The sequence below is a fragment of the Mobula hypostoma genome, chromosome 16, assembly GCF_963921235.1.
Source record: "Mobula hypostoma chromosome 16, sMobHyp1.1, whole genome shotgun sequence".
Lineage (NCBI taxonomy): Eukaryota > Metazoa > Chordata > Chondrichthyes > Myliobatiformes > Myliobatidae > Mobula > Mobula hypostoma.
Window position 1 is genome coordinate 54,542,790 of NC_086112.1, and position 13,186 is coordinate 54,555,975.

At 42.3% G+C, this 13,186-nt stretch overlaps 1 protein-coding gene across 5 annotated transcripts in view; it reads left to right on the forward strand.

The window, feature by feature from the left end:
• dock8 (dedicator of cytokinesis 8) overlaps positions 1-13,186 on the forward strand; it is a 258,252-nt gene that overhangs the window by 228,733 nt on the left and 16,333 nt on the right. For all 5 annotated transcript variants that reach the window (XM_063068960.1, XM_063068961.1, XM_063068962.1 and 2 more), the window contains 3 exons: positions 2,756-2,845; positions 3,578-3,814; positions 7,382-7,525. In XM_063068960.1, the coding sequence (XP_062925030.1) occupies positions 2,756-2,845; positions 3,578-3,814; positions 7,382-7,525 (471 nt within the window). The remainder of the gene's footprint in view (positions 1-2,755; positions 2,846-3,577; positions 3,815-7,381; positions 7,526-13,186) is intronic.

The following is a 13,186-nucleotide window of genomic DNA, read 5'->3' on the forward strand; positions in this document are numbered from 1 at the left end:
GCTACTTAAATTATGCCTCCTAATTCTAGATTCCACCCCTCCCTAGCACCAGAATCTAATACATTTTAACAAACACCATCTCTCATTCTTCTCAACTCCCATGAGAATGGCCTCAGCCTTTCCTCACATGAATATCTTCAGTGCAAGTATGCCTCTGCTTTACACAGACAAAAACTATGTTACGACTCCAGCTGTGATTGTATCAATGTCACGTACAGCTTGTTGCTCCTACATTTCCTTGGCACCTTGACCAATATCTCTTTATGTTTGTGATTATGCAGGTACATTATACTTATGATGGTCGGATCCCATCGGAAGCATGGCTTTATTGAGAGAGAGATATATACAAACACACAGTTTTCTGGTATTTCTCTTACCCTAGGCCAATGCCTGTGTTAAATACTCAGTCGCTTATCAATAGACATGTGGTTGTAGTATCATGGTATCATTATCCTGTGAGCACAGACTGAATGCCAGGTCTAGCTCGTTTTGTGGATTTGGATTCCACACCAGTTCAAGGTCAGCTTGGTTAATTTTCCCCTGATTCCCACTCCTACTTTGAGGAGTAGCTTAGCTACAAGTTCATGGAGTAATAGAGTCATACAGCTCAGAAACAGGCATCCAACCATGTCCATGCCTATCATCAGGTACTCATTTATAACTAATCCCATTACCAGCTTTCTATGCCTAATATTGCTTTATGGACAACAAGATGGTTTGTCAGGTCAGAATTTTCAAAGGTTTGTTTATTGACTTGGTGGTCAAAGCAAGACTTCCTACCGTTCCTTTTTACAATAGTGAAGCAATTACATATATGCTATTGTATTGGTACCAGAATGATTAACCCCACACTTCCCCATGTTATACAGCTTCTGCCAAACATTTGCCCATTCGCTTATTCCTTTGTAAATCAGGTTGATTCCAGAAATGAGGGGGTTAGACGATGAGGAGAGATTGAGTCGTCTGGGACTGTACTCCCTGGAATTCAGAAGGATGAGAGGAGATCTTATAGAAACATATAAAATTATGAAAGGAATAGATAAGATAGAGGCAGGAATGTTGTTTCCACTGGTAGGAGAGACTATAACTAGGGGACATAACCTCAAGATTCATGGGAGTATATTTAGGATGAAGATGAGGAGGAACTGCTTTGCCCAAAGAGTGGTGAATCTGTGGAATTCTCTGCCCAATGAAGCAGTGGAGGCTACCTCAGTAAACAGATCTAGGATGAGGCTGGATAGACTTGTGCATCGTTGGGGAATTACGAGTTATGGGGAAAAGGAAGTAGGTGGAGGTGAGTCCATGGTCAGATCAGCCATGATCTTATTGAATAACGGAGCAGGCTCGATAGGCCAGATGGCCTACTCCTGCTCCTATTTCTTATGTTGTGTTTTTTAAATTGAAGCTGTGCATACCTCTCGTGTTTAAATCATACATGAAGTCACTTCTGCACATATTTCAATACATTTGCACCTGCTGTGGTTATACTCCCACATTTCTGGAAATTGGACCAGGTTTATTCACCCGATGATGCTAATCGTCTTTTTGGAAGTATTCACAAATATTGTTATCTCATCACTGTATGCTAGGCTCAGATCTGGCTTACTGGCAGAAGTAGGGCCAATAATATATAACCTATGGCCTACACTTGTGATTTAGTCAAGTGAAGAGCAAGCCAGGGAACAAGTTATCAAATTGAGTTGACCTATTTTTTCCTCTTGTGAAATCAAGGTTTTCCTCGCTAAAAACTTCTACTTCTCTATACCAAGCACTCGTTGTTGACTTTCAAAGCATTTAAAGAATATTATTTCAGTGTGCATATATTATTGCAGTCTCTGAAGGCTTAAGGAACTATGCCTAGCATTGGTGTAAGTCTACCTACGATGTAGTGTTTGACAGTGCCAGCAATCGTAGTGGGAGGGACAGGGAGGAGGTAAAGCCACAGATATTCAAGATATATTATACTCTCACTCAGTAACCCTTTCCCCAGTTTATGCTCACTTCTAGTGTACCCAGAAGACTGCACGGAAACATTTGGTGTTAGTCAGCATAAGAGAATCTACCTTTGAGGGACATTTGTGACTGTCTGTTTAAAAATTAATCTGTCATATCATTCTGATCCCTTTCATTTTCTTTTCTGGGAAGTAACTAGATGCTATTCTTCTCCAATTTTACCCCATCCACCGATACAAAGGATAAAATTATGGTGGCTGAGTAAGTTTGGTGTCATTTTTTCTAGAGGAATGCCAATGCTGCATGGGTGATGGACTGTAATATTTTGCATGGGAGTGTTTTGTTGGTGCATCTTACGGTGTTGGATTGATCTTATTGCATGACTTCGAACTGCTTTGTCCTGCTTTCTCTCTTCGTTTGCATTCTGTCCATCCTCATTGTACTTGTTTAAAAGTGAAATCATAAAATACTAAAAATGAAGATAGGTACTTTTGAGCCAACCTGTCTCTGTCATAATTTCTGTCACATCATGTTTCTTCTGAAAATTTACCTTTCACCATGTTTCCTCCCTTGCCTTCCCAAAGTGTTGCCCTGGTGAAGTCTCCCAGTCAAAGTGCAGTTTCTACAGGTGACTCTGAAAAGTAATTGATGTACATTTTAACCTAAGGTTTTGATATACTTCAAAAATGTAATCAGCGATTAAAATCCGTTTAGAAACTAACCGAACTATGTCTATTTTGAAAAGTATATCTATTTAACAAGCTCAGTTGAAACTAGGGAACCTATGTTATTGTTCAAACAGGCATTTTACAGCCAATGTTTTGGTGAAGGTAAGATGGAAGTAATCAAAGACTCCAGTCCTGTCGAAAAGGCAAAGTTGGATCCTAACAAGGTCAGTTGAAAATGACATTGAGGATCAAATCCTCATGTACGTTTTTATTTCTATTTTGAACTCTTCAAAAATGTTACTTTGCAGTATATTCCTTTGTGAATGTTGCATCCTGCATGAAGGTGACACTAATAAGCATGGTAGTATAGCGGTTAAATTTCTGAACTTGTACCTAGAAACCAAAATAATAGTTGGAGATTTCAAATTCAAGAAATTAAACAAATATAGAATGAAATATTAAAATCAGTAATGGGAAATTTGAAACTGTTGGACATAAAATACACTAATCCATTATATCTGCTGCACCTGCTATATAATTAACTTTAGACCCACCAGTCGGGTTGGCTCAGATCTGCTCTCTATATGGACAAATAAGCCATTATTTTGGGGAAAATACAGATGGGCCAGCTAGCGCTTTGATTGAATTATCAATGAAAAACGTAGTATAATGTATTGCAAATGAGAACCAAACTTAGCAGAAGCATAATAAATAGTCTCTGAGGGGCAGGTTCTATTTTTCTCCGAAGCAGAATAAAATTGTTATGGGTAAAATCCATTTGGATGTTCTTGGATATATCCCTGCAATTGTTGGAACGTCTTTGGCATTTGCCAAGAATCCATGCCCAATGACATAGGTTTTTGCACCTCAGCACGGAGGAAGGAAAGAACCTTTACTAAAGGAAATTTAACAACAAATTTAAAAATTCCCTTATATTTTTACATTTGTGTTTCCAGGCCTATATACAAATAACCTTTGTTGAGCCGTTCTTTGATGATTATGAAATGAAAGACAGAATCACCCATTTTGAAAAGAACTTCAACCTTCGGCGCTTCATGTACACCACTCCATTTACAAAGGATGGACGCCCACGAGGAGACCTCAGTGAGCAGTACAAGAGAAAGACCATCCTGACAACTCAACATGCATTCCCTTACGTCAAAACCAGAATTAATGTCATTCAGAAAGAAGAGGTAAAATAAAATAAAGGATGTAAGAATGAAATGAAAGATGCTTAGCATTGCAAACTTGCCAATTTCATCAAATTTGCCTCCAACTTCCAAACTGCTCACAAATTTATTTGGTCTATCTTTGACACCTCTCTCCCCTTTCTTGAACTTCCTGTCTCCATCTCTGGAGATAGGTTGTCTACTCTTATAAACCCACTCACTCTCAGAACCTCTTTCCACCCTGTCACTTCTAAAAATGCTATTCCCTTTTCTTAGTTTCTACTTCTCTGCCACGTCTGTTCTCAGGATGAGGCTTTCCATTCCAGAACATCTGAGATGTTCTCCTTCTTTAGTAGTAGTCGTCACACTTTATTGATCCCAAGGGAAATTGGTTTTTGTTACAGTTGCACCATAAATAATAAAATAGTAATATGTAAATTATGCCAGGAAATAAGTCCAGGACCAGCCTATTGGCTCGGGGTGTCTGACCCTCCAAGGGAGGAGTTGTAAAGTTTGATGGCCACAGGCAGGAATGACTTCCTATGACGCTCAGTGTTGCATCTTGGTGGAATGAGTCTCTGGCTGAATGTACTCCTGTGCCCACCCAGTACATTATGTAGTGGATGGGAGACATTGTCCAAGATGGCATACAACTTGGACAGCATCCTCTTTTCAGACACCACCATCAGAGAGTCCAGTTCTATCCCCACAACATCACTGACCTTACGAATGAGTTTGTTGATTCTGTTGGTGTCTGCTACCCTCAGCCTGCTGCCCCAGCACATAACAGCAAACATGATAGAACATGTTTCCCCTTCCTCTGTCATCTATGCTACCCACACCTGTACTTCCTCCATTTCCCAAATATCTACCCTTACCCCATCTTCTCGTCACCAAAACAAGGATAAAATTCGCTTTGTCCTTACCTACCACCCTACAAGCCTCCACATCCAGCATTCATTATCTGCAATTTCTGCCATCTTCAACAGTATCCTACCACTAAATGCATCTTTCTCTCCCTCCCACTCTCCACTTTCCACAGTGAACGCACTCTCCGTGACTCCCTTATCCATGCGTCCCTCCCCACTGATCTCCCATAAAGACACTTAACCCTGTAAGTGGGTCACGTGCTACACCAGCCCCTACACCTCTTCCCTCACCACCATTCAGGGCCCCAAACAATCCTCCCAGGTGAGGCAACACTTCACCTGTGAGTCTGTTTGGGTAGCCTCCAACCTGACAGCATGAACATTGATTTTTCTAACTTCTGGTAATTTCTTCCCCCTCCCCTCCCATTCTGGCTCCCCTTTACCTCTTTTTCTCACTTGTTCATCACTTCCCTCTGGTATCATTCCTCCTTCCATTTCTCCCATGGTCCACTCCTATCAGAATCCTTCTCCTTCAGCCCTTTACCTTTTACACCTCTCACCTCCCAGCTTCCACTTCATCCTCCCTCCCCCACCACCCATATACCTTCTCACCTGGCTTCACCTCTCATCTCCTAGCTTCTGCTTCATCCTGCCTCCCCCACCCACCCATATACCTTCTCACCTGGCTTCACCTTTCACCTGCCAGCTTCTACTTCTTTCTGTCCCCTTACATCTTTATTCCAGCTTCTTCCCCTTTCCTTTCCAGTCCTGATGAAGGGTCTCAGACCAAAATTCCTCTGCATAGATGCTGCCTGGCCTGCCGAGTTCCAGCATCTGCAAAATCTCTTATGTGTATGATAAAAAGTGCAATACTATAATGATGGGAAAGTAGGCAACTATCCCTTTCTTGAGCAATCTGTCTGATTTGTTACATTCTTCATCATATATACTGTACAAAATTGTATGAATGTGAAAGTGTGTCCCGTTCAAATATACGTAATGGGGCTGCTCATCAGAAATAGTTTAATGAAAGAGGGGAAAATGAAAGATTAAAAGCAAGACCAGGAGGATGGTTGAGGCTAAAATTTCTATCCCAAAGTGTTTTTCTTTTCATTTACAAAAGTTAATTGTGATATTTTTGACAGTTGAACATAAGTAAAACCTAGATTTCACAATCGTATTTTGGGAAATACCAGGTGTCCCCCGCTTTTCGAACGTTCGCTTTATGAAACCTCACTATTACGAAAGACCTACATTAGTACCCTGATTTTGCTTTCAGAAGGTGTTTTCACTGTTATGAAAGAAATTCAGCGCGCGATAAAAAGCAGCGTGCGCCCCGAGCAGCTACTCTCCCCGGATTCGGAACGTCATTCTCGCCAGCATTGCTTTAACACGAGCCTGTGAGCCTCCCCTACTGTAAAGATGAAGCCACACTCAGGTTGGAGGAACAACACCTTATATTCCATCTGGGTAGCCTCCAACCTGATGGCATGAACATTGACTTCTCTAACTTCCGCTAATGCCCCACCTCCCCCTCGTACCCCATCCGTTATTTATTTTTATACACACATTCTTTCTCTCACTGTCCTTTTACTCCCTCTGTCCCTCTGACTATACCCGTTGCCCATCCTCTGGGTTCCCCCCGCCCCTTGTCTTTCTCCCTGGGCCTCCTGTCCCATGATCCTCTCATATTCCCTTTGCCGATCACCTGTCCAGCTCTTGGCTCCATCTCTCCCCCTCCTGTCTTCTCCTATTATTTTGAATCTCCCCCTCCTCCTCCCACTTTCAAATCTCTTACTAACTCTTCCTTCAGTTAGTCTTGACGAAGGGTCTCGGCCTGAAATGTCGACTGTACCTCTTCCTAGAGATGCTGCCTCTACTTTATATAGGCTGTGTATTTATCATATCATTCCTGCTTTTACTATATGTTACTGTTATTTTAGGTTTTATGTGTTATTTGGTAGGTTATTTTTGGGTCTGCGAACGCTCACAAAATTTTCCTATATAAATAAATGGTAATTGTTCTTCGCTTTACGACATTCCGGCTTACGAACCGTTTCATAGGAACGCTGTACCTTCGGATGGCGGGGGAAACCTGGTGCTGTAGCATGGATGGAAAGTCAGCAATCAGAAGGGCACCCTCTGTCCTTGAAGTGCAAATACTGTCTGTAATTTATGTATGAGCAACACAGTATCTTTTACTGGTTGGATCTAAATGGCCAATGTTGCAAGGCTTTCATAATCTGGAAGGATTGGCTGAGTCAGGGAAGTAGAAGATAAAAGCTGAGAAGCAGCCAAGGGAGATTTCAACAGTGGAATAGAGTTCAATTACAAATTGTTCTGCCAGATTCCCTTCTGTCTCAGCTCCCTACTTATTATTTCTATTTTAATGCGGGGAGGGGGCATAAGGTCATACACTTCCATCTAGTTTCTCATTGAAATGCCTAAAAGACTTGGTCCCAAGGGCTGCTTTACATTTAAGATGGGGTGTGTCATTACTGAGGTATAGTTTCACTGGGCAAATCTGAAAGCTTTTCATGGTGCTCAAACAACAGGAACAATGAGCAGCAAGTTTCACTATCTTTAGGATTTTAATTGCTGATATGTGATACATCCAGTTTCATAAATACAAACCAAGGGTATTTCTAGTCGGAATTGAGTTCAAATTTGTCTACAATTATAACAGGTGGGAAAGGAGTAATTTTGCTGTTTTGTTTTACAGTTTATCCTGACGCCTATTGAAGTAGCTATTGAAGACATGCAGAAGAAAACGCTTGAATTGGCAGTTGCAACTCACCAGGAGCCTCCGGATGCCAAGATGCTTCAGATGGTCCTGCAAGGCTCTGTGGGAACTACAGTAAACCAGGTATCGCATCAACAATTCTGAGTCATATTTCTGTTAATTTGTATATTTTAGCCTGGTTGCCTTTGTACTTAAAGACCAAAATTATGCTAATTTTGATAAGCAGATATTCTTGCATTCACCATGTGAAGTGTCTACTTCTGGCTTACAGTGAATGCATGGAAACTAGTCTTAGGCATTTCTAATTAAGATGTCAATGACATATCAATAAAAGTAAATGTCATTAAAAATAGATGCAACAAAAAGAACTTATGGGAACAGTGCTCAGAGCACGGTGAAAGTGAATTTAAATAACCACTTCATCAATTTACAGTTGGATAGCTTAATAATAGTATTTTGAAAACAAATTAACAATAATAAAGGCATCCGTTAGTCTTGCGAGACCATGGATCTGCGCCTGGAAAGTCTTCACTCTCCAGGGCGCAGGCCTGGGTAAGGTTGTATGGAAGACCAGCAGTTGCCCATGCTGCAAGTCTCCCCTCTCCACGACATCAATGTTGTCCAAGGGAAGGGCATTAGGACCCATACAGCTTGGCACCAGTGTCATCGCAGAGCAATGTGTGATTAAGTGCCTTGCTCAAGGACACAACACGCTGCCTCGGCTGGGGCTCGAACTCACGACCTTCAGGTCACTAGTCAAATGCCTTAACCACTTGGCCACGTGCCCACAAATTAACAATATGTTCAATATAAAACATACATGATAAGGTGAAGGAACCATGGTTGACAAAAGATGTGCATCATCTGTGCAAAAGAAAGAAAGAAGCTTGTTTAAGGATTAGGAAGCAAGGATCAGACAGGGCTCTGCAGAGTTACAAGGTAGCAAGGAGGAGCTGAAGAATGGATTTAGGAGAGCTAGAAGGGTGTGTGAGAAGGCTTTGGCAAGTAGGATTAAGGAAAACCTCAAGGGATTCTACAATAATGTGATGAACAGGAGGATGACCTGAGTGAGGATAGAACTGAACAGCGATAGAAGAGGAACCATGTGCCTAGATTTGGAGGAGGGAGGGGAGGTCCTAAATGAATATTTTGCTTCCGTATTCACCATTGAGACAGACCTTGATGTTTGTGAGGACAGCGTAAACAAGATGATATGCTAGAACATTTCTATGTTAAGAAAAAGGATTTGCTGGAATTTTTGAAAAACATGAGGATGGATGCACCGCATTAACGATAGGAAGCAAGGGAAGAGATTGCCGTGCCTTTGGTGATGATTGGAGAGTGGAAAATGTTATTCCTTTGTTCAAGAAAGAGGGTAGAGATAACCCTGGGAATTATAGACCAGTAAGTCTTTCTTTAATGGTGGGCAAATTATTGGAGAAAATTCTTAGAGACAGGATTTATGGGCATTTGGAAAAGTACACTCTGATTCAGGATAGACAGCAAGGCTTTGTGAGGGGCAGGTCATGCCTCATGAGCCAGATTGAATTTTTTGAAATATGACAAAGCACATTGATGAAGTTAGAGCAGTGGATGTGGTGTATATGAATTTTAGTAAGGCACTTGATAAGGTTTCGCATGGTAGGTTCGTTTAGAAAGTCAGGGGGCATAGAATCTCGGGAAATTTGTCTGTATGAATTCAGAATTGGCTTGCCCCTAGAAGGTACAGGATGATATTAGATGAAGGTCCATGGCCTGTGGTGTTCCACAGGGATCTGTTCTGCTCTTGGTGATTTTTATAAAAGAGGAAGTGGAACGGTGGATTAGCAGGATTGGAGATCACATGAAGGATGGTGGTGTTGTGGATAGTGTAGAAGGTTGTCAAGGGTTACAATGGGACATTGACAGGATGCAGATCTGGGCTGAGGAGTAACACACGGAGATCAACCCAGAAAAATGTGAAGTGATTCACCTTGGAAGGTCGAATTTGAAGTCAGAATACAGGGTTAATGGCAGGATGCTCAGTAGTGTGGAGGAACAGAGGGATCTTGGGGTCCACATCCACAGATCCTTTAAAGTAGCTGTGTAAGTTCATAGTGTTGTGAAGAAGGTGTATGGTGTGTTGGCCTGCATTAGACAATAAGTGCAGGAGTAGGCCATTCAGCCCTTCGAGCCAGCACCGCCATTCACTGTGATCATGGCTGATCATCCACTATCAGTATCCAGTTCCTGCCCTATCCCCATAACCTTTGATTCCGCTATCTTTAAGAGCGCTATCCATCTCTTTTTTGAAAGCATCCAGAGACTTGGCCTCCACAGCCTTCTGGGGCAGAGCATTCCATACATCCATCATTCACTGGGTGAAAAAGTTTTTCCTCAACTCCGTTCTAAATGGCCTACCCCTAATTCTTAAACTGTGGCCTCTGGTTCTGGACTCACCCATCAGCGGGAACATGCTTCCTGCCTGCAGCGTGTCCAATCCCTTAATAATCTTATATGTTTCAATAAGATCCCCTCTCAGCCTTCTAAATTCCAGAGTATACAAGCCCAGTTGCTCCAATCTTTCGACATATGACAGTCCCGCCATCCCAGGAATTAACCTTGTGAAACTACGCTGCACTCCCTCAATAGCAAGAATGTCCTTCCTCAAATTTGGAGACCAAAACTGCACACAGTACTCCAGGTGTGGTCTCACAAGGGCCCTGTACAGCTGCAGAAGGACCTCTTTGCTCTTATACTCAATTCCCCTTGTTATGAAAGCCAGCATGCCATTAGCTTTCTTCACTGCCTGCTGTACTTGCATGCTTGTTTTCAGTGACCGATGTACAAGAACACCTAGATCTCGTTGAGCATCGCCTTTTCCTAACTTGACTCCATTTAGATAATAATCTGCCTTCCTGTTCTTACCAGCAAAGTGGATAACCTCACATTTATCCACATTAAACTGCATCTGCCATCTCACCCAGCCTGTCCAAGTCACCCTACATTCTCATAACATCCTCCTCATATTTCACACTGCCACCCAGCTTTGTGTCATCGGCAAATTTGCTAATGTTACTTTTAATTCCCTCATCTAAACCATTAATATATATTGTAAACAGCTACGGTCCCAGCACTGATCCCTGCAGTACCCCACTGGTCACCGCCTGCCATTCCGAAAGGGACCCGTTAATCGCTACTCTTTGTTTTCTGTCAGCCAGCCAATTTTCAATCCATATCAGTACTCTGCCCCCAATACCATGTGCCCTAATTTTGCCCACTAATCTCCTATGTGGGACTTTATCAAAGGCTTTCTGAAAGTCCAGGTACACTATATCCACTGGCTCTCCCTTGCCAATTTTCATAGTTACATCCTCAAAAAATCCCAGAAGATTAGTCAAGCACGATTTCCCCTTCATAAATCCATGCTGACTCAGACCAATCCTGTTACTACTATCCAGATGTGTCGTAATTTCATCTTTTATAATTGACTCCAGCATCTTTCCCACCACCAACGTCAGGCTAACCGGTCTATAAATCCCTGTTTTCTCTCTTCCTCCCTTCTTGAAGAGAGGGACAACATTAGCCACCCTCCAATCCACAGGAACTGATCCTAAATCTATAGAACATTGGAAAATGATTAGCAATGCGTCCACGATTTCTAAAGCCACCTCTTTAAGTACCCTGGGATGCAGACCATCAGGTCCCGGGGACTTATCAGCCTTCAGACCCAACAGTCTATCCAACACCATTTCCTGCCTAATATAAATTTCCTTCAATTCATCCATTACCCTAGGTCCTTTGGCCACTATTACATCTGGGAGATTGTTTGTGTCTTCCCTAGTGAAGACAGATCCAAAGTACCTGTTCAACTCATCTGCCATTTCCTTGTTCCCCATAATAAATTCACCCACTTCTGTCTTCAAGGGCCCAATTTTGGTCTTAACTGTTTTTTTTCCTTTTCACAGACCTAAAGAAGCTTTTACTATCCTCCTTTATATTCTTGGCTAGTTTACCTTCATACCTCATTTTTTCTCCATGTAGTGCCTTTTTAGTTTCCTTTTTGTTGCTCTTTAAAAGTTTCCCAATCCTCCAGCTTCCCACTCGTCTTTGCTATGTATACTTCTTCTCTTTTATTTTTATACTGTCCATTACTTCCCTTGTCAGCCGCAGCCTCCCCTTACTCCTCTTAGGATCTTTAGTCCTCTTTGGAATGAACTGATCCTACACCTTCCGCATTATTCCCAGAAACATTTGTCATTGCTGTTCCACTGTCATCCCTGCTAGGGTATTGTTCCATTGAACTTTGGCCAGCTCCTCCCTCATAGCACCATAGTTCCCTTTGTTCAACTGTAATACTGACACTTCTGTGTTTCCCTTTTCCCTCTCAAATTGTAGATTAAAACTTATCATATTATGGTCACTACCTCCCAATGGCTCCTTTACCTCGAGGTCCCTGATCAAATCCGGTTCATTGCACAACACTAAATCTAGAATTGCGTTCTCTCTGGTAGGCTCCAGTACAAGCTGTTCTAAGAATCCATCTCAGAGGGACTCCACAAACTCCCTTTCTTGGGGTCCAGTACCAACCTGATTCCTCCAGTCTACCTGGATGTTGAAGTCCCCCATAACAACTGTAGCATTACCTTTGCGACATGCCAATTTTAACTCTTGATTCAACTTACACCCTACATCCAGACTACTGTTTGGGGGCCTGTAGATAACTCCCATTAGGGTCTTTCTACACTCAGAATTTCTCAGTTCTATCCATACTGACTCTACGTCTCCTGATTCTATGTCCCCCCTCGCAAGGGACTGAATATCATTCCTCACCAACAGAGCCACCCCACCCCCTCTGCCCAGCAGTCTGTCCTTTAGTGAGGGGATTGAGTTCAAATGTCGTGAGGTAATGTTGCAGCACTATAAAACCTTGGTTAGTTTACAATTGGAATACTGTGTTCAGTTGTGATTGCTTTACTATAGGAAGAATGTGGAAGCTTTAAAGACAGTGCAGAGCAGGTTTACCAGGATGCTGCATGGATTAGAGAGCATGGCTTATGAAGATAATTTGAGTAAGCTAGGGTTTTTCTCTTTGGAGCCAAAGATGATGCAAGTGGACTTGACAGAGGTGTACAAGGTGATAAGAGGCATAGATTGAATGGATAGCTGGAGGCTTTTTCTCAGGGCGGATATGGCTAATACAAGAGAGCATAATTTTAAGATAACAGTTGGAAAGTATAGGGGAAATGTCACAAGTAAGTTGTTTACACAGAGTGGGGAGTGCATGGAATGACTTGCAAGGGTGGTGGAAGGGATAGCTACATTGGGGGCATTTAAGAAACTCTTGGACAGGCATATGGATGGCAGCAAAATGGAGGACTCCTTACTCTACAACTTACAGGCTCATCACTAACAACAATGAGGCTGCCTACAGAGAGGAGATGGAAGAGCTTGAGGCTTGGTGCTAGGCAGACAACCTCTCACTTAATGTCAACAAGACGAAGGACATTGGTGGCACAGCAGTGGAAACTATGAGCAGTTTCAAACTCCTGGGAGTGCACATCTCGCACAAACTTTCATGGTCACAGAACACATCCTACACATTCAGGAAGGCACACCAATGCCTCTACTTTCTAAGGAGGCTAAAGAGAGCTGGACTTTGCACATCGATACTCACATCATTGTACAGATGCACAGTTAGAGAGCATCCTAACAAGTTGCATCACTGTATGGTATGGAAACTGCTCTGTGGTGAACAGGAATGCTCTACAACAAGCGGTCAGAACTGCCCTATGCATCACCAGC